Source organism: Orussus abietinus, unplaced genomic scaffold (assembly GCF_000612105.2).
Source record: "Orussus abietinus isolate OABI.00-Male unplaced genomic scaffold, Oabi_2.0 scaffold39, whole genome shotgun sequence".
Classification (NCBI taxonomy): domain Eukaryota; kingdom Metazoa; phylum Arthropoda; class Insecta; order Hymenoptera; family Orussidae; genus Orussus; species Orussus abietinus.
In genome coordinates this window covers 904,118-929,054 of record NW_019394554.1, presented here as the reverse complement: position 1 = coordinate 929,054, position 24,937 = coordinate 904,118, and the positions used below count along the sequence as shown (strand labels likewise).

The 24,937-nt window shown below is 50.5% G+C and overlaps 2 protein-coding genes and 1 non-coding gene across 4 annotated transcripts in view; 2 read left to right on the top strand and 1 right to left on the bottom strand.

Annotated features, from left to right (window-relative positions):
* Window positions 1–24,937, top strand: part of LOC105697584 (sestrin homolog) — a 59,014-nt gene that overhangs the window by 13,039 nt on the left and 21,038 nt on the right. The gene's annotated exons all lie outside the window — the stretch shown is intronic.
* Trnak-uuu lies at window positions 7,292–7,364 on the top strand. The gene has a single exon. It is a non-coding gene; the product is annotated as a tRNA-Lys (tRNA).
* LOC105697588 (cytochrome b-c1 complex subunit 10) lies at window positions 7,437–8,174 on the bottom strand. The gene is made up of 2 exons (XM_012421030.1): window positions 8,063–8,174; window positions 7,437–7,753 (listed from the first exon to the last, which is right to left on the bottom strand). Exons 1-2 carry the CDS (start codon window positions 8,131–8,133, stop codon window positions 7,603–7,605), a joined length of 222 nt encoding a protein of 73 aa, XP_012276453.1. The 5' UTR covers window positions 8,134–8,174; the 3' UTR covers window positions 7,437–7,602.

The window sequence follows — 24,937 nt, the reverse complement described above, 5'->3', positions numbered from 1 at the left end:
CGATGGTAATGCGAGGTCTCGGGGTGAAGATTTAATTCACCTGAAAATCACAGATGGCGCAGGGGGTCCCTCTGCAGTCAATTAGGGCCCCAGAAAGCATGAATCCAGAGGATTTCTGGAGTTTTACTTAGATTTCTTTATAATTATTGTACGAAAACCACAGGTGGAGTGTGCCATTCGGTACAATACCCAATATAATTCGACCCAGCTGTCAATATAAAAACCAACGTCGGCAACGTAGGCATTTAGAAAAATCTTTATCTACGTCGACCAAGTTCCTCGACGTGTTTCACTTCACCTTAAGTGTGGCATTTCGAGCGAAAGATTCTACTTAATATTTTAAGGTTTGATCATTTATTATTTTTTTTTTTTATTTCAATTGAACCTTAGAAACGCCACCTCGCGAGAGGTCTTATCCTGGCTTTTCTTCTCTCGTTCCCGACCTGAAATCTCGGCTCGGCGAGTGCCGGTTACGAAATCTATTAGCACGTATCGAGGGCGAGCCTCTTCGCGGAATCCGAGCGGCGATTCCAGCTAAAACCAGAGCGAGTTCGGGGAATTGGTATCGGGTTCCCTGGAAGCCAACTGGAAAGATACGAAAATTGTTCACAAATTGAGGCTTTCGGTATATTATCGATAAAAATAAATAACCGTTGGACAGTTGCTCTCGAGGCGCTTCGCTCCGGCCGGGAAGCGATTACCGACCGATATAATTCGATTTCGTTTGGTTTAACGATCGGCGTATTTTTGGGAAGGAAATCAACGAGAAGGGGCGAAGAAGAGTTGGGGGGTAGGGGTTGGGACGAACGAAAAGGGGAAAAAATGGGGAAAAGCGAATCTCGCGCCCGGTCGCTTCGCGGGCGGCTTTCGACTCGATAAACACTTTATTTCGAGCCGTTTCGAAAGGTTCCGTCGGTACCATGTGTGCTGGCCCTCTATAAATATACAAGAGTCTGCTTGCAAGAGGCGAAACTGCACTCGGAAATAACTTTTGGAACACCTGGCGTGCCGTCCGTAGCTTTTAGAGTGCAGTCGCCGAGGTGGCTGCCGTTGCGAGATCGAATTTCCTGCGATCGATACGGTTCCGATCGGAGATGCATCTTGGGGGGGTCGAGATCGTTGCATCCGAGATTGGCGAAATGATCTCGATTCGATTACTAAAACCGAGGACATCCAAAGCGGCATCCCCTTGACGTTCCGAAGAATGGAGTCTTCCCGGGCGTTTTTATTTTTTCCTCCCAAGAAAAATGCGAAAAACCTGGAAAAGGGGCTCGAGGACGGCTTTTTTTGGAACCGGCGATCGCGAAGCGTTGTGCACGCGGCTTAAGGGGGGTATTTGCGATCGGTAAGTCTGGCGGATGGCCAAGGGGTGGCTGACGAGAGCGGCGAAATTCTCAAGAGCTATTCCCGCGGATTCTTCCGAGCTCGTTTTCGATCCGCCTCGGGGAAGCCCGGGTCGACGTACGCGCGACGCTCGACTTTTCGTAGTGCCCCGAAATTCGGACCAGGGGATTTTTTTCTTGGATATTTTCACTTTAAGGTGAAGTGAAACATCCTTCAAATCAGTCGATTCGAATACAACACTTTTTTTTTAAGGGTATTAGACCAATCTGTCCGAAACTTTGACACGTCACTCCTGATCATCTAAGAATTGTCCTGACACATTCAAAATTTGGATTTTTCCAACAAATTTTTTTTACTCAGCCTACACCAGAACCAAAATGGCGTCGAGCTCTCATATTTCGATCAATATACAATTATCGAACGCTCTGATATGAGAATCGAAAGGGTCAGGACAATTTTACGACAATTTAGAACACTCTGGTAATCGATAAACTCGGATTTGAATGGGACAAAGGCAAAAAAAGTGTTGTATGCGCTTCTATGCTAAAACGATGGTAATACGAGGTCTCGGAGTGAAAATTTAATTGACCTGGAAATCACAGATGACGCAGGGGGTCCCTCCGCAGTCCATTAGGGTCTCAGAAGGCACGAATCCAGAGAATTTCTGGAGTTTTACTTCGATTTCTTTATAATTATTGTACGAAAACGACAGGTGGAGTATGTCATTTGGTACAATACCCAATATAATTCGACCCAGCTGTCAATATAAAAACCAACATCGGCAACGTAGGCATTTAGAAAAATCTTCTTTATCGACGTTGATCAAATTCCTCGACGTGTTTCACTTCACCTTAAGTCCGCCCGGCGTAAGTACTTTGGAGCTCGAGAGGTGTGCGCATCGGATCGAGCTCGCTTCCACGGAAGAAAGTGCCCTTTTTACTCCTAGAGGAGCACTTGAACGGCAAGGGAGCGGGGGCAATCGCTCCATGGTCTTTTATCCACGCATGTATACGCATATGGGTTCTCGAGTAACGCGATACGCGTATCCCGTGGCGCGTGTACCTCCACTCTTTTATCAAAGCGGCCCGTTAAACGGTGTCCCGTTACGGCGGTGTCGCAATTCAGAATCCACGGGGTGTCGGCTGATAATGCGAGCTCGTTACATCGAGGACATTGTTGCACCCCGGAGACACGTAAAGAGGCGAGAACGACCCCTCGCGATTTCACTACTCGCGTGAGAAATTCGTGGTCCTTCGAAGGGTTCGATCGAGCTCGGCGAGGAACTCGGTTGGAGAACGGAAAAAAAAAATTTCCGACGAATGCTTCCCACGTTCCGAGTCTTCGTTTAAATATTTCATCGACCGGGCGCGAGGCGAATGTAGGGTTGGCAAAAAGTGGAGGGAAGGGGATCGCGGGGCGAATAAGTTTAGCCCCTCTTTGCCGGCCGGCAACTTCTAATATAGAGAAGTTGACACATCGGGAAGCCATTGGAGAGCCGCCAAGAATCCGCCATCGGGGGTCTTTTCTCCTTTCGGTTGTCGGGGAACTCCGTAAAAGCCCGTAGTGGCTCGTCCGCGACTCTGGCCCGCGACCATTCGAAATTCCGTATAAAATCCCCGCCATTGCCAAGATACTTTCCGCGACGACCTGGGCTCTCGGGAGGGTACATTCTTTGAACCGCTTCCAAGAGAATGCCCCTAAATCCTCTCTTAATAAATTATGCAATAATGCCTCCGCTCGCTCGTGCCTCTTCGGAATTCCCTTCGTCTCCTCCCGCGTTATGAAACGATTTCGAGAGAATCGGGAATACTCTAGGAAGAGATTATCGTCCGTCCGAGGCGAGCACTATTTATCGCGTGAATATTCATCGTACGTCTGCTTGGAAAAAGTCTCGGCCTGGGCGCTTATCGGAATTGGCTCAGCCAGGGTGTCATCGCGATAAGCGCGCAACTAACGTCTGCTCGCGAATTAGTTTTAATATTTTTCTAACGTGCCCCCCCCTCACTTTCACGGCGATCGGATCGGCGATAGTCTTTTACGAGGAGATAATGCCCCTTCTTTCGATCTTATCCAGCAACCTGGTTGAGAGGCCTGCCGAAACGAGGTGAATTTTTGCGACGAAGTTGAGAGCCCCGGCATTCGCGCAGATATTTAATTAGTCGGAGATAATCCCGCGGCGTGACCCGTGGCGGAGTCGGTGCTCTATTCCGTGTCAAGGATGTAGACAATTGCGCCTTTCTCGCGGCTGCTGGGCCTTTATCAGCGACGCTCTTTATCCTATCCGGAGTGGATGACAGGCCCGCGATATCGGCAGAAATCGGCGGGCACGTGTAGAATCTTAAGTGGCATCTGCCCGACAGCTATCCGTCCTATCTACCGTCGAGGTTCTTTCATAGGCTCGTTAGAAATTTCTAACCTAATTAGAATTGCCCCCGAGCGAGCCGAGAGTGGTCTCCAAATTAATTTGGTAATATTTCCAAGCGCCTCCAATATTCGTTGAAAATATCTCCGGGAGGGATTAACCCCTTAACTCGAAGGGGGAGGCTTAAGGTGAAGTGAAACACGTCGAGGAACTTGATCTACGTCGATAAAGAAGATTTTTTTAAATGCCTACGTTGCCGACGTTGGTTTTTATATTGACAGCTGGGTCGAATTATATTGGGTATTGTACCAAATGGTATATTCCACCTGTCGTTTTCGTACAATAATTATTTAAGAAATCGAAGTAAAACTCCAGAAATCCTCTGGATTCATGCTTTCTGGGGCCCTAATTGACTGCAGAGGGACCCCCTGCGCAATCTGTGATTTCCAGGTGAATTAAATCTTCACTTCGAGACCTCGTATTCCCATCGTTTTAGCATAGAAGCGCATACAACACTTTTTTTGCCTTTGTCCCGTTCAAATGCGAGTTTATCGATTACCAGAGTGTTCTAAATTGTCGTAAAATTGTCCTGACCCTTTCGATTCTCATATCAGAGCCTTCGATAATTGTATATCGATCGAAATATAAGAGCTCCACACCATTTTGGTTCTGGTCTGGACTGAGTTAAAAAATTTGTTTGAAAAATCCAAATTTTCAATGTGTCAGGATGTCTTAGATGATCAGGAGTGATGTGTCAAAGTTTCGGGCAGTTTGGTCTAATACCCTTAAAAAAAAGTGTTGTACTCGAATCGACTGATTCGAAGGGGGTTTCACTTCACCTTAAAAATTCGTTCTCGGGTCGACCCGAAGTTCCCTCGTATCCGTCGGTCTTAACGTCAACCGGGTATGAACTTTCCGGGAAATCTCGCTCTCGAGGATGTTCCCCTGACGAAGCCGATTTTTCCGCCTTCCCGTGAAATTTCGCCGGAAACGGGGGATCCGGGGATCAACCCTTTCCTCTCGCTGACGTCAGCAAGTCGAATCCGCGTTAAACGAGCTCGGGGACCGAGAGGACGATTCCGGGGTTTCAACGGGTCTTCGGGGAAGGGGCCGAAAGGTTTATCGTTTCGTCTCGTTAATTTTGGCACAATACCGGGGAATCGGCCTCGCCAGCGAGAAATCCCCGCTTCCTCGACGGGGTCTTTCTCGGTTTTCACCGACGGAAATTCCGCGAGTGGTGCGGAATCCGCGGATAAACGGTTCCCCTCCGCCGTCGGCAGGGCGAATCGACTTCGGCCGAGAGGTGGGATTCGAGGGGCGATATCGAGATGGATATCGCTTCGATTCTTCCACTTCGAGACGACGAGAGTGGACGGGCGAATTCAGGCCGATGGCTTCTATTTCCGAAGTGTTTATCCTCGCTCTGCCAAACCCGATGAGAGTCCCCTGTTCCTTCCGCCTCCCCGGCCGGTCAGCCTTGCGGTTATTCCCAACGTTTCTTACTCCAACGGGCTAAATTCCGAAATTCGTCCATCTTATTTCCTGCCCCTTCGGTAAACCCTTTAAGGTGAAGTTAAACACCCTTCAAATCAGTCGATTCGAATACAAAACTTTTTTTTAAGGGTATTAGACCAAACTGTCCGAAACCTTGACACATCCGTCCTGATCATCTAAGAATTGTCCTGACACATTCAAGATTTGGATTTTTAAACAAAATTTTTTAATTCAGCCCAGGCCAGAACCAAAATGGCGTCGAGCTCTGATATTTCGATCAATATACAATTATCGAAGGCTCTGATATGATAATCGAAAGGGTCAGGACGATTTTACGACAATTTAGAACACTCTGGTAATCGATAAACTCGCATTTGAATGGGACAAAGGCAAAAAAAGTGTTGTATGCGCTTCTATGCTAAAACGATGGGAATACGAGGTCTCGGAGTGAAGATTTAATTGGCCTGGAAATCACAGATGGCGCAGGGGGTCCCTCTGCAGTGAATTAGGGCCCCAGAAAGCATGAATCCAGAGGATTTCTGGACTTTTACTTAGATTTCTTTATAATTATTGTACGAAAACGACAGGTGGAGTATACCATTTGGTACAATATTCAATATAATTCGACCCAGCTGTCAATATAAAAATGAACGTCGGCAACGTAGGCATTTAGAAAGATCTTCTTTATCAACGTTGTTCAAGTTCCTCGACGTGTTTCGCTTCACCTTAATCGCCGTTAAACAATTCGGCCGTCTCCGATAATCCCTGCGGGAGCTCGATCAACCGCAAACGGAACGATCTTCCAAGTGGTCCTCGTTGGTACCTTTCCTGGCCTCGACGTTCCAGGAGACGATTCCTCGCCGACCTTTGCAAAGCATTTTTAACCGCCCTGAAGGGGCGATTTTTTGCAAAGGCCAACTACTCGGGCGGTACTGCAGTTATCGTTTGTTCCTCCTGGAGGAACTACTCGGTTAACTGGAAATGTTGGAGGAATTTCCTAGGTGGTCGTAGCCGGTGCCTCCTCGGAGACTCGAAATTCCGGAGGACTCTCCGTATCGGAGGAGGCGAGCGGTAATGGAGGACGCGGATACCCCAGATAAATGGTAACGGTAATGGCGGATGAAGACGAGAGATAAATGGTAATGGTAATAGAGGATGAAGGGTTGCCTAGCTTTCCTCGGGGGGAGAGAAAACCGCTCCGCTCCTTCTTCGACTCTCCTTCCTTCCCTCACCTGGAGGGTCGTTGGTCGAAGGAAGAACTCTCAATGTCCTATCGTGGGGTTGCCGTTCTTATCGCCACCTTAATATGGCTCAAGGACTCGTGGTTGGAACGCCGAGAGGCTCATTGTTCGGGGGAATTTTTTTGTTTGCTCGGGGTAAACCATTGTGTGAACGTGTCAGGTGTTTTCGGAATCGCTTTCCATGTTTGCCCGATATCTCGATGATTCGATCGCGACTCCGACGACGAAAGTCCTCGAGGAGGGGGTCTGTTAATTCTCTAATTTTCGACATATTTATGCTGTTTATTATATTTTTATGAAGACGTGTACGCGGTCCCTCGTGCACCGCTGCCAACAATGTTTGAATTTAGCTCGGGCTGGCCGCGTAACGTAAGATGAAGCTAATTTTGGAAATGATTTTGTAATTAGCTTGCCAGGAACACGCGGCTCGGCCTGTGGACTTGAAATAATAGTTTCATTAGCTCTGGACAAGCTAATAACCTCGGTCTACATTCGGTCAGAAAAGTGCGTTAATATTCTAGCGAGCCAGGAGGTCGAAGACCTCCGGCAGTCGTGTAGCAACCGCGCCGAGCGGCTCCGGGGACAGAAATTCTTCGAGACGATTAGAATGGAAAATTCAAATTTCAGGAAGGAACATACGCGACGAGGGATCAAACTAGTGATTAGTAATAATTATCAGACCGGGGCAATTTTTCTAATTAATTTTTTTAAAATATTATCGACCGTTGCTACGAATTCTTTACACCTCTGGAGATTATCGGGGAAATCTGGTCACGCAAATTTGGTCGATTCAAGTTTTTGGCATAATGTCGTTTAGGGAAGTGTATCACTATAGATGGGAATTCCACATGCCCGGATAGCTCAGTCGGTAGAGCATCAGACTTTTAATCTGAGGGTCCAGGGTTCGAGTCCCTGTTCGGGCGATTTTTTTTCCTTTATCGACGCCATCGCTGATCGCTAACAAGAACCTGGACATGATTTATTGGCCAGTTTTATTTAATTTATTATTTTGATATTTCAACATATTTGCCGTTCGAGGCGAGAAGTGTTCCGGTAAATGTATCAAAGCCATTGCTGGGGCTCTTGGAGGAATATTAATATAATTTTTACTATCGAGTAGGATAGGGAGCATATAATTGTCGTTCAACCACTTCTGCGGTTCTAACGTACTGGTTCGAGGGAATATCTTCGTGGGTTACCTCGCTGGAACTTCCCGTTGTAGTAAGGGATGTATTGGCAGACCGCTTTCCAGTCGGTGAAATATAGCATCCCAAAAAATAAGGCTGCTCCGTATATCATCGTGGAGGTCTTCCTGAAAAAAAAGGTTAAGGTTCATCCTGGACAAGGCGCGCCTTCCTCGGAGCTTTTCCGACATTATCCCAGGCGAAAGCAACGGGAAAACGTTCCGGAAGCGATTTGACGGTTCATCCTACCGGAAACTCCGGGAATAAATGTAACGCGAGCGATTCGATTCGCCAGGACGATCAAACATCGGGAAACACCCTCGACCCGGAAGGGCGCCGAGAAAGGAACGATGTTTCCAGTGGACCGAAATATCTATTTCCGTTTCTTTTTCCCTCGAAACTTCGCGGCGTAGGTTTTGACACTCGCCGAAACTTACCACACTCGGGCCCTCTCGATGTACAATTCCTTTTTCGCCCAGTAAGGCGGGTCCTCTCCAATTCGGAACATCCCGTGGACGAGGTCAAAATTGCTCCGACTTGACGCGTCCTCGAGAGATTTCTCTCCTTCACCGAGGTTCAATTTTTTTTTCTCTTTTTTTTCGGCCTGCCGGATTCGCTCGAAATTATTATTACGGTAGACCGAGTGGCCGTGAATGGCGTACTCTCGTTAATCCATTTACGTGCACGTGCATCGACTAGGTCCAACCGAGGAAGTTCCGTGACAATTTTCTCGGGTCTTTTTGCCCGACTCGTTCCGCGGACGACCCGGACTCGCGAAGACGGTGGTATCGGTAAATGGTGGCTCGTTACGGTGAAACCGAAGTAATTGGACAATAAGGAAAGTGGATTCGTGCCGCTTCACGTGCCTAAATCAGGGAAGTGGAAAATTGCTTTGTTTGCCTGGTTTCGTTTGTTGAGTTCCTCGTCTTGATTTCTTTCAACCGCCGACGTCTCGGCTCGCTCTCGTGTCGAACTCTTTTTGCGCGCTCTCTCGAACCCGCCCTCTTCCTCTTTCCCCGGAAAAGATGACCGGACTAACGGTCTTCCCGACCGGCTTCGGGCTTTCCTCGACGTTTTGCTCCTTCCCCCGGAATTTTCTTCCCTTTCCGGCGATCCCCTTTTCTTTTCCACCGACCACGATTTCCGTTCTCCCCCCGCCGGGACTTGTTAGCTTTTCATCTTTCTCATGGTTTTCCTCCTCGATAACGAGATAAAGTCACGTGCCAATTATAATTTCCTAACCCTTCGCGGGCTCGGTCGAATTAGCAATTTCATCGAGGTCCCTCGATTTTTAAGCGGAAATCGATCCTCGACGTTTCCCTTTTCGGCACTCCCTCGGTTACTTTACTCTTCGTTTATTTTCCCCGATCGATGGCCAGGCATTGTCTTCGAGTTCGCGCAACCCCTTCGGCCCCGTCAGTCTAAGTAAGAACCGTCATCGAGAAAATGAGAGGCCCTCCGCAAATGACTCCCTCGTTCCTTCGGCTTCCCAGGAGTGGAGGGCGTTCAGGGGGCAGCAACAAAGCGTAACGCGGTACCCTCTTGAACAACAATGACCGAGCATTTTGCTCCTCGTAGAGCCGGGAAGGCTTCGAGAACTCCCCTGCTCGGCGATCCTGCGAGCCGGTGCTTTGAAAAAAAAAAAAAATTGGAATACCAAGATCACCCAAAAATTGAATTCGAGTCGAGATCGGGTCGGGTTAAACGTGTGGCGAGATGCAGAAGGAGTGCCGCAGCATCCGCGGTTTTTTTTCTCTCCTTTCCGGGCCCAAAGGTGAAACGCTAAAAAGCGTGAATTTCTCATCCGACTCGAGCCGCGTCGATGCCTCGGCGTGCAACGCGCGCGGTCGCAAGCGGCACGATTGGCACGCAGCGGGACGGACGGCGAGAGCGCAGACTGCGCGGGGCCACGCGGCCGAGCGTGGCTCTTCCTTCTCTCTCCGTCCTCCGCGACTCCCGCTTGCGTCCCTCTCTCTCCGACACCTGGACTTCCCGACCGATCCTCCTCTTCACCTGTAGAAATTTTCGCGGTCTCTCTTTCCCGTCCCTTCCCCGGCCTTATCGCTCTTCCTGCGCTCCAAAGTAGGAGTGGCGGAAGCACGTCGCCGGTCCGTTTGCGTTTTCCTTCCCTCCGTCTCTCTCGAGCCCCCTCTCTTTTCTTCTGGTATACCTGTCGCCGTCGCTTCTCCTCCCCCTCCCGGACCGCGCCCTCTCTCCGCCGAGGAGGAGGTCGCGCTAAGGGGAGCCAACCTCTTAGTTTACGTAACCTCCTCTGCTCGGGGTAATTGCCGCAATAGTTCCTCCACGGTTTGCATCCTCGTGCCAACGCTGTCCGTCGCTGATACCGGGCGATCCCCTTTTCCGGCCGAAATTCCACGAGGTGAATTATCTCCGTGAAATTTCTAAACCTCGGTACGCCGCCACCATTGACCGCTGGACGCGGAAAATTGCGCGAAATGACGTCAGGAGGGGGGTACCGTGACGCGGGACGATAGACTTTTTCGAGCGGGGAGTAAATCCCGTTATGCGTCGTTCCAGTTAGCGTTCTAATTCTGGATTTTATAATTCTGGTAATTATTCCACCGGGGGTGGGGCAACGCATCGTTTCTTCTCGGGTTTGTTCCGCGAGTCCGTTATCGGGCCGCCCTAATTGCCAATTTTACGTACCTCCCCGCGCGGTCAATCCTCCGAATTAATTAAATAAAATTAGGGTTAATCTTCCGCGATCCTTCCGAGTCCTTCCGGGAGTTCGGCCTCCGAAGACGGGGCCCAGGCGCGATGGAGCGATCCGCTCGGTTATCTCGTTAATTCCGAGCTTACGGACGTCAGCGGTATCTCTCTTAATGGCGACCCAACTGCGAAAACAATGAGCCGACAGCTGCGGCCGCGGGCTCCGAGGCCCTGAGATTTCCGAAGAGGAAGAAACCTCGGCGAAGCGTCGTAACGATGCGGCCGCGATGCTAATTTTCGCTAAGTGCGCCCGAGAGATATCGGCGACGCGAGGCACGCGTGAGCGCGTGCCCGGGCGTCGGCACAGAGCGGCGCACAAAACAGCACGCGAGATACATACCTAATTGGAGCAAACCGTGCCCCCGGTCTTCCGCCGTCTTGGCTGACTCACCGAGTCGCCGCCTTGCTCCCCGCTGCTCGATCGATCGACTCCGATGTCGATGAGATCGTTACGAGTCGATAGGGAATCGACGGTTCCTCGTGCTCTTTGAACCCCAGTCATGCGGAAAAATGTGAGGAAAAAAAAAGGCGAGACGATAATTCGCTATCGGTTTTGGACCCTGCGCAAAATAGACCAGCTCCCTCGTTTCGGGACGATTAAGGTGAAGTGAAACACCCTTCAAATCAGTCCATTCGAATACAACACTTTTTTTTAAGGGTATTCGACCAAACTGTCCGAAACTTTGACACGTCACTCCTGATCATCTAAGAATTGTCCTGACATATTGAAAATTTGGATTTTTGGAAAAAATTTTTTAATTTAGCCCAGACCAGAACCAAATTGCATCGAGCTTTCATATTTCCATCAATATATAATTATCGAAAGCTCTGATATGAGAAAAGAAAGGGTCAGGACAATTGTATGACAATTTAGAATACTCTGGTAATCGATAAACTTGCATTTCAACGGGATAAAGGGAAAAAAAAGTGTTGTATGTTCTTCTATGCTAAAACCGTGGGAATACGAGGTCGCGGAGTGAAAATTTAATTCACCTGGAAATCACAGATGGCGCAGGGGGTCCCTCTGCAGTCAATTAGGGCTCCAGAAAGCATGAATCCAGAGGATTTCGGGAGTTTTACTTCGATTTCTTGATATTTCTTGTACGAAAACGACAGGTGGAGTACGCCATTTTGTACAATGCCGAATATAATTCGACACAGCTGTAGATATAAAAACGAACGTCGGCAACGTAGGCATTTAGAAAAATCTTCTTTCTCGTCGTCGAGCAAGTTCCTCGACGTGTTTCACTTCACCTTAAGGTGTTTGTATATTGATCGAAATATGAGAGCTCGACGCCATTTTGGTTCTGGTCTGGGCTGAATTAAAAATTTGGTTTAAAAATCCAAATCTTGAATGTGTCAGGAAAATTCTTAGATGATCAGGAGGGATGTGTCAAAGTTTCGGACATTTTGGTCTAATACCCTTAAAAAAAAGTGTTGTATTCGAATCGACTGATTTGAAGGGGGTTTCACTTCACCTTAAACGGCGCGATCGCGGGCCTCGGTGGAAAGATGGAAATTCGAAACCGCCGCGGAGTCAGTTACCGGGGAATAAATCACCCTTGCTAATGCATCGGCGGAATGCAGTTGAATTAAGTCGGTTCGAGTCGATATCCCATTCCGAACGGATTCCCTGGTCGGGAGGATAAAGAGATCGTTGGGAGAATTGTACGAGATCATCGCCGAGGGTATTCGTACGCGAGGCTGCAGAAATAGGAATAACGACTTATTATACGCGTTATGAAACCGCGAATAACTCGGCGGTTAGTTCTTTGAATGGGTAATTGGATGGCTCGTTTTCCGGAATGCGTTTAACGATGCTAAACCTCCGGGCGATTATAAACGCGATGACTGCAGATTTGGCGGATTTTACGATACGTTTACGTGCCGCGCTAACGACCGTCGTTACGCCGAGGAGTAATTATTTAAAGAACGCTCACGATTCCTATTTCATCGGGAAACGCGCTCTGGAAGGAAATTTAATAGCGGGGCAGAGTGTACAAAGCGATGTCACCGATGCTTGGCCGGGATTGTGAAATATCGACAGCCGAGTCCCGATTGGTCCGATCGGCCGGAGCATGTCCCTCGTAATGTCGCGTCGAATCATCGGTATCACAGGTGCACTCCCGTAATGCACCGTAGCGTACTTAACCTCAACTCCGCGATATACCCAGGTGTGCCCGATCCACCGGTAAGCGATCCTTATCGATCGGTTGTTAAGATCGAGCGTTTGCGGCGAGCTCGCGGAAATCCGACCCGCGAATCGCTCGTCGGGGAAGGTCTGACCCAGATTGATTATTCTAAGGCTGTCTCTAAGGTATCTCCTCGTAATTAAAAAAAAAAATTCAAATTCAATTATATCCCCGCAACGCACCCAGGGAATTTTACCGGATTCGCCCATCGACCAATCTCGAAAAGTTAGCGCAATCGCAACTTGGAGACCGATATCAGGGATTCGTCCTGCGTCGTAGCGGCAATTAGTAATGACACGTTATCGGGGGGATATTGCTTCTTAATTATTGAAGCTTCATTGTCCTTCGTCTCGCTCTCCCGATATCTCTTGCCTTCCTATTCGTTTCGCAATGCCGCCGAAGTGTTTGGACGCTCGACGATGCCTCTTAACCCGTAACCTCCGGGGACGCGGAATCTATAAAATAATTAAACAATAAACGTTTAATTCGGCAAATTCCGCTCCGGCGAGGAAAGGTCAATTAAATCGCCGGACGAGTACCCGGTCGATTCGGATTTCCCGATGCAAGGTACGCGAGAAAAAACGTTAATTAAAACGCAATGGCGACCCAGGGCAGCCGATCGATGCCGATCCTGGAAGGATCGAAGGAGCGAGCAAGAAACGCGATGTCAGGAGTAAAGTCATTTGTCATTCATTTTTTATCGGGCACTCGGCAATCGGTCCAGTAATTACGACAATGTCCATCTGGCTGGGCCGTCTACGTAAGCGGAGGATAAATTGCCTCCGGTCTCTCTCCTCCACCCTAATAAGAATGACGTTTTTTTAGAGTCGATTGGAAATTACAATGTGCGGGGCAATTTCCTCGGCGGGCGTGCGATAAATTCCCGGTGGAAATCGCTATCGAGTGGCCATCGATTTCGGTGATGTCACCGTGGATCATCGACCAATCCGATGGGATTTACCGGTTTGCCCGATTATCCGACAATCGCTCCGGCCGTCCTACCGCATATGCACGCAGGGCCTTATCTGGACGCGGGTATTTTACGAGTTTTATTTTTTAATCCCGGTACATCCGTTCCGAGCCCGTTTGCAGAAAGATTCTTATTTTTTTATTTTTTTTATTTTTTTTTTAACGCCGGAGAACTCGCGCAAAACTTGTTTACCGATGACAGAGGGGCGGGATTGATAACCGCGCTCGGTTACCGTCTTTATCTTTTTTATTCCGCTTTATCGTCGCCTGCAGGCTGCGAAAAGCGTGCCTCTGGAATTCTAATTGGCCGTTTCTACCGATTCCCCCGATGTCGTTCGAACTGGATTTCAGAGTAACCTTGTCGACTTTTTATCACCTCGGCTCTCTGTGTGTGCAAACTATGACTAATTGCTCGCCGGTGGAAAAATATCACTAGCGTGTAGTGACTAATCTCGACAGGTCTCGCGCGACCACCGGCACGTCGGATCTAGACGACACATTTCGAGGTGCCAAATTTCATCGATGAGTCGCTAGGGAAAAAGTCGTAATTCGACGCGATGACGATATCGATACGTGCGGAAAAGCGCGGCGCGACGCCACCTCGAGAGACTTCAGGGAAGACCGATCGCCTCTGGAAGAGACCGGTTGATCAGCCGAGTGGTCGATTAATGTCGGTTTCCAGAGCACCTCGACGCTAATTGTGCCCATAATTATGAAAGTGGTCTAAGTCATATATTTTTTGTTGCGAAATTACATTGAATTAATTTCGTTTGAAATAATGTGGCGTGAAATAACTGATAAACTCATTTTTTTTTTTCAATTTTGACTTAGACCACTTCCATAATTATGGGCACAATTGTCAATGCATATCCATTGCGGAGGATGGAATGATAATTACCAATCGGCGCACGGTAGTTGGGCGCGACTTTTTTTCATAAATCTCGCGACGCTGTTCGCCGATTGGACGATTCGGTCGTCCGACCGGCGGAATTCGTGACGTCCACCCCGTAATACGTAAACCGTGAACGTTACAAACACGAGTTAAGGATAAAGAGAGTTCGACGAGAGAGAAAAATATCGGCGGGTCGTTGCATCATCGCGTGTTCCTCGTTGTCGTTGCATGAATCACCGCGCGGCTTTTTATCGTCCTCGTGGAGAACCCTCGATAGGAAATATATCACCCGGGCAGAAATTCCAGAGCATTTGTTTGCTCGCCATTTTGCTAATCTACCAATTGTTAACGAGCGGCTCCGATAATAGAGCGAACTTTCGATATTATTACGCTTCACCTAGTTTTAAGCGAGGTTCCTTTTCAACGCGGGCGCTCTTGGTGGAATCTTTGATTACTCGAGCGTTATTATTCCGGGGAATACTCGCGTTTGCGTTTTCCGAGAGCGGATCCCACTTTGCACTCCGAGCCGGGAACGCGTCCCCTGGGATGAGCTCCGGACAAAAAAGGGATATTTCCGAGGGAGAGGTCTCGAATTCCTCCACTCCCTCCTGCGAGGGTCTGACGGATCCTTTTTCTTTTCCTTTTCTCTCCTCGGGCCGGGACTCCCGTCCCGTGTCCCCGTGAAAACCTACACGATGGACTTTTCCAAAGAGCGCGGATGCTCCCCGTGGAAATTAACCGAAGAGGCGTGTCGCCAAAACCAGACACCGCCTTTAGGACACGAAGGATCGGACACTTCGATTAAGGACCTTTCGTCCCGGGACTCGGCACGAGGCGTCCATTTTTCAGCCACCGGCTTTTACTCGATAACCCAATTTCCCATATCTGCGAGCTTATCGCTTCCGACCTGGCGATATTTACAAAAATCCCGGCCGCGCTATGAGGAAATTCCTGGTGTAGGTAAATAAAATTAAAAAACGAAATTCAATTCCGTCGCAAAACGCCGAATTTTGCAAAACTCTTGCAGAATCTCCCTGAACTTATGAAGTCACCGTGTCGCGACCCGCGATGTCCTATCACCTCCTCATTTCTTTCAATATAACGCGAATCAGTGTTTCCGTGATCTGTCGCGGTTGTGCAGGGACTCGATACGACAATTATGAAATTACCTCGATACAAAGACCGCACGCAAAATTTCCTTTCATTCTCTCGCGGTTCCTTTAAATCTCGAGCTCGCTCCCTTCATTCCCTACGATATATACGTATAATAATGGCAATTTTCGGTACACCGAGCGAGCAAGGCCGTAAAGTCTGGACGGCGCGTCGATTTGCATAAATTTTAATAAAGCTGTCCGACTTTTAGTCCTCGCGAGGAATCCACGCAGTAGATTTCCCGGGGTATATACGAGCCTGACAAAGGGTGCAGCTCCAAACGGGAAGAAGGGGGCAAGTGAAATAACCAGAAGGTACTCCCTCTCTCATTTAGGGACGAGGAGAGAGAGTTCCGGGGAAGAACGGGAAAGAGGGATGGACGGGAGGGAGGGAAACGCGCACCTGGGAAATGGGGTGGCGCGAAAGACGAGGAAAAATACTCGCGAGAAAGATTTTCCGTTACTGGGGGAGGTTTCGGCTTCTTTAGTGGGCTGGCTTCGACCCGGCTTCGACCCCCAGAAGGGTGGATTATAATAACGCGAAGAGGTGAGGCGGCACGTGTTACGAGGGAAAAATGAAAATTAGCTACCCCGGATCATTGTGCCAACCCGAGGGAAAGAAATTTCGGCCGGTGCGAGGCTTCCTTAGAAATTATACGGATTACACCCTTGGCCCCTTATTATTCGGGGACCAAATTACCGACGGGGCTGCTACGGAAGTTGGCTTTTCTCCGGGGAGAAAAACGGCCGGACCGGTGAAAATAACCTCGCCTTCCCTTATCCGAGGGATCCTTTGTTATTAGCAGGAAAATCGGCCCGAAGGAGAAAATTTCTTCACCCGATTACGGGGGGGTTGGGTTCGGGGTTAAGGGTAGGCTCTCTTGGATTCGCTCCCGGGGAATGAGGATGCATTGCCACCTACCGAATCTCCTGGCGAGTGAATATAATTCTTAGAGATTTTTTTAAACTCATCGCGCACGTAACGCCGAGATGCAGAGGGCGATGAAGAATTCGATCGGCCGCTTTCGATGGAACAATACGATTGGGCCTCCCGATAACGAAGACGCCATATTTCCTTTGTTTGCCCGATCGGTAAGGCGATAACTTGCAAATGAACTTAAAAACAGCGGGAAATGGCTCGGTAGATCCGGATTTATGAAGATAACGTCCCGTGCCTCCGAACTCGTACCGTTCTCCGATCGGCTTGCCATTTTCTTGAGGATTTCCATCGGCTGACAGTTTGTCAAACCGTGGGTCTTTTTACCTGGAGGCAGGAGGAACGTAACCCTAAGCGAGCCCATCAAAGTCAGTCCTTTCCGCAGGGACAATTTCCCTTTCTTCGTGTCTCGGTATTACGCACCATTTGGTAAGGTAGGCACGAAGGACCATACACGGAGCCCTCCTCCTGCGGGAACCCGGGACGAAGGACTAAGGACGAAGGATCCGGGGAGAGGGATCTAGGGGTCCTTTGGGACCCAGGAATGGAGACAGAGATGGAGTCGCGGGATTATAGCTCGACAACTTGGGTCAGTGCCCTCGAAAGTTTTGCATCTCCGCTGTCCCCTTCCCACCGAACAAAGGGTCCTTCCTCTAGGGACCCTTCTCGACCCTTTCCATTTTTTAATTTCTACTTTGCCCCCGGATAAAGAAACCTATTTTAACGCACTCGCGGAGTCACACGATTACCACGTATCATTTAGATTTTTCATCGGGCCATTTTTTGTCCTCGGTAATCGCGATACCTTCGGATCGCATGACCACATGTAATATACCGATTTTTTGCGGCGGACATTTTTCCCGCTTGTAAACGCTCGTGTTACCACGGTATAGTTTCGATCTTTCTGCGGGAGGAAGGAGAGTGCCATTGACAAAAAGGGCGTTTCCATTTAATTCATCGATTTTTCCTTTTCCCGTCTCCTCGGCTCTCTTCTGGCACCCTGGCGGTCCTCGACGCGGCTCGCCACTCCACCCGTAAAAGCGGGCATGAATAACCTCTCCTCCTCCACGAAATGTAGGTCACTACACAAAGGGGTTTATTTCGATGTTGTCGTTAAGTAGAGCCAATCCGACTCGAATCTCTTTGTTTCGAACCCTCGCGCCTCTTCCGCCTCTCGTTTTGGTTCCTTTGAGGTCCATCGATGGGACTCGGTAATCGCCCTCTACGATTATGATTACTGCAAGCTCGCCCGTCGATGTTGTCAAAACTGCGGAATCACCTTTCCCAACCCGAAGAACAATGGGCTAATTATGAAATAACCGTCGACGCGCGTGTTATCACCGATGCCGCCATTATCTTAGCCGGGTTAACCTAACAACGAAGTCCGCCTCATATTTTTGTTGCACGACCTCGACCAAACATGTTTTGGCGACGTTGTGCAATCCTTATCGCGAACGAAAACATAGATGAAGCGGTATCGTGAACTTGGGATTGACAAATTTGTTGCCCTAACACAAGGTGGAGGACGTTCAGGGTATTTCGATGTCTCAATTTCTGTCGGATTCGAGTATGCGTCCGGGGAACAAGGAAGAAGACCGATTCGAGAGGGTTTCGATGGAGTCGTTTGGTCGGATCAAATCGTTGCATTGCCAGGAAAAATGGACGAAGCAATAGCGGCCTATTTAGTCGGTCGCGCGTCGCTATTTCGAGAAATGACGAAACGCATTTCCGCGTTGCATCAGTCGGCCGATAAGAGGAGTTCTATTTACCGATTGTCGATGACGAATGCCCTCCCCCAATTGCCGATCCAAACACGCTGGAATCTCGTTTTCCCTCGTTTCTTTATTTCCGTCCGATACTACCCAGAGAGAGAGCATCTATTTGCCGGCTGCCGATGGGGAGCGGCAATCGGTTCTCTTCGTTCCCTTTCGTTTCCACGGAACTCTTATGTCACGCTTTCCTTATCCCGCGATTCTACTGCACTTCTCAAAGTGCGCTCTCCTTTGTCTCCGAAACGGGCTCTATTTGCGAATCGCAAACAGAGAAAGGCTCTCGACCAATAAGTGCGTCCTTATCGCGACTCTCGTCAAAATCGATCCTATTGCCGTCCAGCCACGTCGACGACGTCTTCGACCTCGTCCTCTCGACCCGATTTCGACGGTTGGCTCCAGTTTACAAATTTTCCGCATTTTTTTTCCCCGCAGCTTCCGCTTTCCCGGGTTTCCGTCCCCTCGGGGGACCGGCTGGCCCATCATTGCAGTCAGTCACAATTCCAGGATCCCCCTAGGAAGTCGTAAACGCCCTTAAGCACCTACCCCTGGTGACATCGGGCTTCGAGGTTGGGGTCGGAAACAGGAGCCGTACCTTTTCCATTGTCGGCGGCGGCGTCGCGGCGCTTCCTTAAGCAAATTTCTACGATTCCGGCCGCGTGCCGTCCAGCCACGTCGTCGACGTCTTCGACCTCGTCCTCTCGACCCGATTTCGACGGTTGGTACCAGTTTACAAATTTTCCGCATTTTTTTCCCCCGCAGCTTCCGCTTTCCCGGGTTTCCGTCCCCTCGGGGGACCGGCTGGCCCATCATTCCAGCCAGTCACAATTCCAGGATCCCCCTAGGAAGTCGTAAACGCCCTTAAGCACCTACCCCTGGTGACACCGGGCTTCGAGGTTGGGGTCGGAAACAGGAGCCGTACCTTTTCCATTGTCGGCGGCGGCGTCGCGGCGCTTCCTTAAGCAAATTTCTACGATTCCGGCCGCGTGCACGCAGCGAATCGGATCGGCGCACTTTACGACCGGAGGAAGTAGACTCGATCGTAAATACTGGCGCTCCGCCCTGGGTTATTATCGAGGGAGTAATCATTTTTTTTTTTCTAAGGATCGATGATCGACGTTCCGCCCGGCCGGCCAACGGCTCCAGACCTGTCCGATGGAGTCGATCCGGGATTCGTCCTGGACAAAGGACGACTCTCCCCCTATCTAGGGCCACTCCGCATTTGATCGCGCCGAATGTCTCCAAGCGGTCACTTTTTGACAACTCCATGACGTCTTTCCCTTCCGGACGCCATTCGATGCGCTCGACGTCCATCACTCCGCGATCGATTTCCGCCACCTGGGGCGAGTGCAAAGATCGTTGCCGGGAACTTTGTCCGAGTTTTCGGTATCGCTGGAAGAGCCACGATGACATCTCTTATATATATTTGACGTCGCTCTTAGGATTTCTTGCGCGACTTGCCACGGTAATAGTTTCGAGCAATTCCACGATTTTCGCGATTACCTTGTCTTCCGTCGTTCGCACTTTGGCCTCGCGCTTACGAAATCGTACCTGGGGTCGTCGTCGAAGGATTCTTTATGAGACGTGATTAATACCTCCTGACCAATCGAGCAACAATAGTCGCGCGAACAAAGACCGAAAGTGCCGCAATCGGTGGCGGAATTATTCATGCATATTGCAAAAGATATCGAGGGGCACTGCAACTCGGTGATAATTTCTATACGCGAAAGGGACGCATTTTCACCGATTGCGCGCAAGAGGGATTTCGAAAAAGGCTGCCAAGGGGATGAAATCTCCGATCCAGGGGATAAAATTCGGACGCTCGAAATTCCGGCCACCCCACGTCGGGGACCTTTTACGAGCAATAAAAACGGAGGCTTTTCATTCTTTCTTTGCCCGCTCCGCTCCGAGTGATTGCTGGCTTCCGATGGCGGAATCAGCGATATATTGCTCCGTATCAGAACCCCAGGATTACTCGGAGGGCATGACGCGCTTCCATCGGGAATGGAAAGCTGTACACCGGGGACCTGTCGCGACCAAATTTGGGAAATCGACCCTTCGATGGCTCCATTCTACGCCGATCAATAAAACTGGACCACGCGGGCAATCGACTGAACAAAGACTCGGCCCTGTGCAACCTGATACCGGGACCGATCCGTCAAAGCTTGTCGCGAAGAAGAAAAAAAAAATCACTCTCCCAGATCGAAAATTCATCGATGACCCGAAACATTTTCCAGGATCTTGGGACTAGAGAGACGAAATTCGAGTCATCGTTTAACGAGAGATTAAATAGATTCGGGGCGTTTTGGGATGCACCTACCAAACGCGGTGCAATTTCGGATGCGCGATCACGTGCCTTTGTTATCATACTTTGTTGGCATATGGGAGCCATTTGCTTTGGCTCCCCTGGTTCGGTGGTGCGTTTCGAAAACCAGGAAGGCGGTTCTCTCCCGCTCGAGGGGGCCTCCAAGATTTTCTTTGTGTTCGCTGTGACCCTCTCAGGACCGTGTTTCGGCGGGGAATAAATTTGTTACGGGCGCCTCCGTTGCGGCTTCTGGTCCGACGTAATCACGATTAAGGGACGTCGAAGAGCTATCGGTACTTTGTCCTGGCCGAGCCGAGGTAAGCGACAAAGACCGATGGGAGTCCGTCTTTGAACGACTTTCCAATGTTTAAATTTATTTTGGCCGACGTCCTGGGATAGATACCGGAGCCAGGTCTCGGTTATTGAGACTCAGCCAACTGAATTTAAGGAAATTAATAACCTCCCGACGTGGATGCATCGCGGATGGGAAGATGGATCGGGTCCGTTGAAACGGCCGGGGAGATAGAGATCGGTCCGGGGTATTTTTATGCGATATCTAGGCTCGACTTGCGCCGTTACGATGTTCCGGTGGAGGAGGCTTATCCGCGTATGGTCATCGGAAGCGATGGAAAGAGACTACCTCCATCGGGCTATTTCTTGCAGCTCGATTATATAAAATATCGGGGCACGTTGTCGCTGCGACATTCTCGGTGGTCTCGAGTTACGCATTGTTGCAGCCTTGTCGGCACGATCAGCGATTAAGGAGTAATTAAGAACTATTTCCAGTCGGGCGAATGAAAAATCAATGCCTGCCTAACGACGATTTCTATTTGGAATCGAGCAACCGATGCGGGGTCACAAAGAGTATCGATTATCGACATCCTTGATCCGACAAGGTCCCTGTCGAACGAGCCGAACGCAAACATCTCGTTCTCGCGTTGTTCCGCAAAGGTGCGCGTGCGCGCACGTAAGTCTTGCGATAATTATGGGTTTCATTGTGGGACGCGAGGGCATCGGTGCATCACTTATCGGGCGTTCTCCTCGTGTTGGATTACGAGTTGCATCAGGGGTCAAGAGGCAAAAAACAAAAGAAAACTAATCTCCTTGCGCTACGTACTCCGGGGAGGAAAAATGGTTAACTCGATTACACCGTTCAATGAATGCGACAATTTGACATCACGGGTTTCCCAAATCCGAACTTGAAGAATCTTTCCGGCTTTCGTCCCCTCTCTCTTAGGGGTATCGAATTTTGGTTCCCTCTACCATGATTCGGGGATGTCGGCCCTCTTTGTCAAGACGTAACAAAGGGCCGTTAGGTGGGGAATTAATTTAGCGACGTCCCCCAAACCAGGAAGCGGACACTCCTCGGTCGATCCCGATCCGTTTCACACCTCTCTCCTGTCACAACGTCGGTCTTTGCCGTTCCGTTTCATCTCTTGTTCATCCACTCGATATGAAGAGCGTCCGCGGACCCACGTGACTCGAGCCCACGTGGCGCGAGGGTATCCGTCACTTTGACAAGCTCCTCGAGGTTCCGCGCGAGACTCCCTGCTCTGCCATTGTCGGCGAAACATTCGTCGATAGCTCGGAAAGGCTCCGATAAATCAATCGTTCGAGCGAAAAGAGCATTTGGATTTTTCTACCGCCATTACAATTTCATTGGATTCGATCGCTCGCCAGGATCGCGGTTCGGGGTACATAGGTACTCGTCGGCTTTTTTGGAGCAGCCTGTACCCGTCGAGGGGTTGCGTGAGGTGCACGCGTGCGCCTGGGAATTCTTTTATCCTCTAACCCAGTGACCGAGAGTCAGGAGGGGGCGGGGCGTATCGGCCGCGGGGGTTGGGCGGTGGTGGGGACGGCGGGGAGCGCCTGTCCTCGGGTCGGCGCGATCATTGCTCCTCCGACCGCCGAGGCGTCGACGTCGTCGTCCGAGGATCGACGCGTTCCGTTATAACGCCAGGGACGTCGAGGGGCCCTGAGGAAAGGGACAGGAAAGAGCCGTGGATCTCCGTAATAGCGCACGCCAGTGCCGTAACGAGAGAGGCGCTTTCCCGAGCGTTGACCTCGAGGCTCCGACGCTAACCTCCCGCAACTCCCTCCTTCGAGCGGAGGGGAACGCCGAATATCGCGGAGCTCGTTCCTCCGAGGATTTTTCCTTTCCCCTCGCCTCCACGGGAAGGGAACGAGACTTCTTATGGAAGGAACAAGGGAGGAAGCTCCGGGAAGAGGGGAACGTCCGGACCTTATTAAAGAAATTCCTGCTTTTTTGCCATGGGAACCGTTTTCGGTCGCCCGGAAAGTGCACCGAGATGTTTTCCGTCGAGGGATACCGACACGTTTTTTGCTCCTAAGAGATCTCTCGAGGAACGCGTCCCGTCCTTCTTCCGGATCACCGACCCCCGATGTCTGCGGTTCCCTCGGGACCAGGGTCCCCGGGGTCTTAATTCTTTAGTCCTCGCTTTCGAGCACTTCTCCGAGACTTATTTTTTCTTCTTCCCTATTCGGCGATTTAACGCTTGTTTAAACTTTTCTTCCCGGCGCGGCGTCCCACTTGCGTCGCGACGCGATCCGCTGCCTCGTTAGCGGTTTATTATTTCCCGCGATAAAAACCCGCCGGGAGTTAATTCGCCAGCGCCGGTTCGAACGATCCGGGATGATAAATCGTCCCTCGTGCGGGGAAATTTATGGCATCGGCTCAAAGCGAGTTAACGGCTAATTCGGTTTGCCATTGGCGCTCCGAGGAAGCGCGGGTGCACCGACCGGGCGATCCCATTAGCATATTGCCATAAAGTCGTCTCGGTCTTGTCGAGGCTCTGCAAAACGTGCCCGTCTCCTTAGAAGAGAGAGGCACGGTCGGTCGTAGGGAATTATCGAATCCCTGCGCGCATGCGTCGCGTCATCGGTCGCCTAGGCAATCCGGTAGGAAGTCACATTTTCGATTTAACTCGCGAATCCACGTGCTCGACGCGTCGAACACAAAGCGGTTGGTAGGTCCTTATTGCCGGCGAGATTACCCTCGATCATTTTTCATTTTCCGAAAGGAGATGAACCCTCCGCGCGGAAAGCGTCGATCCACCCCGGTCGCAATATTTCCTCGATATACGCGTGGCCGCGCTTTTCCAGCTCGCCTAGACAAAGGGTCGTTAAAAGGAATCGCTCGAAACGATCCCGAAGCAAGTATGGCCGAGCTTTTCCCTTTGGGTGGAGGGACAAAGAAACGGCGTCGCTGGCTGGCCCCTTGCGCGCCCTTTGTCGCGCGGCGCGAGGCGCCGATTCGATCGGGTTCCGATATCGCGTCCTTTTCCATCGATTTTATGCGCGAAGGTGGACGCGCGAATAAACGACACGGGGCAAACGTAGAAAGTGGAAAGCCGAGGTTCGTAACGCTATGAAAAATGCGCCACGCCGGTCTCGCGACCGCAGGACCCTCGGGGGCCGAGGCTTTTCCGCGGCCCTAGACAAAGGGTCGTTAGGAGGAATCGCTCGCAATGATTTTCCTACGTCCGTATGGGTGAGCTTTTCCCCTTGCATAGCGGGACAAAGAAACGGCCTGCTCGCTCGGTCGGCAACGTCCCCTTGGGTTTTTTTGGTTCCCCTCATTTTTCACCGGTTAAGGAGTATCCGCGTTCTATTTTGCGTTTCCGCCTTATCGGAGAGACACTCGCCGGCGTTGAAAGCAAAATAACTACCGCGGCCAAGGCCCGTCCCTGGGGCCTTTTAAACGCATCGCTGATGCATTTCCGATCGGGATTCTTTGGCTTCCTCTTCCGGTCGACGCGAGCGAAGTCCCGAAGGGAAATTCGAGAATCCCGGGGAGAATTCTGCGTTGCCGGGTCGTACTTGTCGCATCGGGTGCCGGGTGCCGGCTCGGCTCGATATTCTTAGCCCGGGCAATAACTCTGTTGCTAGGGCATCAGCTGATCCATGCCGGCTTCCTGTGATGAACGCCAGGGCCGTGCTCGTTGCCACCCGGCTCTCGGTGCCCGCTGGAGTCGTTTACCCCCTCCACGCCCCGAGGCGACGAACGCGATCCGTCTTTTCCTTGATTTCCTTGATTCCTGAAGAAAATATAAGAAAATCCACCGATGCGGGGAATGAGAAAAAAATTCAAGTTTTCCAGGGTTGAGGTGATTTTCATCGCAGAACATGTGGGAGATGGTCGGGATCGCGAAATTAAAAATTTCAAGAGTTCTCGAGGCCCGGACGGGGAGTTGCCGCAGGATCGTTAAGAGAAGTCGACTCTTTCGAGAACAAAGAGCGAGGCACCCGCGGGCGCCCCGAGTGGCTCGGCCCTATCGACCAATGGCGGCGCGCGGCCGCCCCCCACTCCTCGCCGGCCGGCACCCCCCACTCCGGCGCGACCAGAT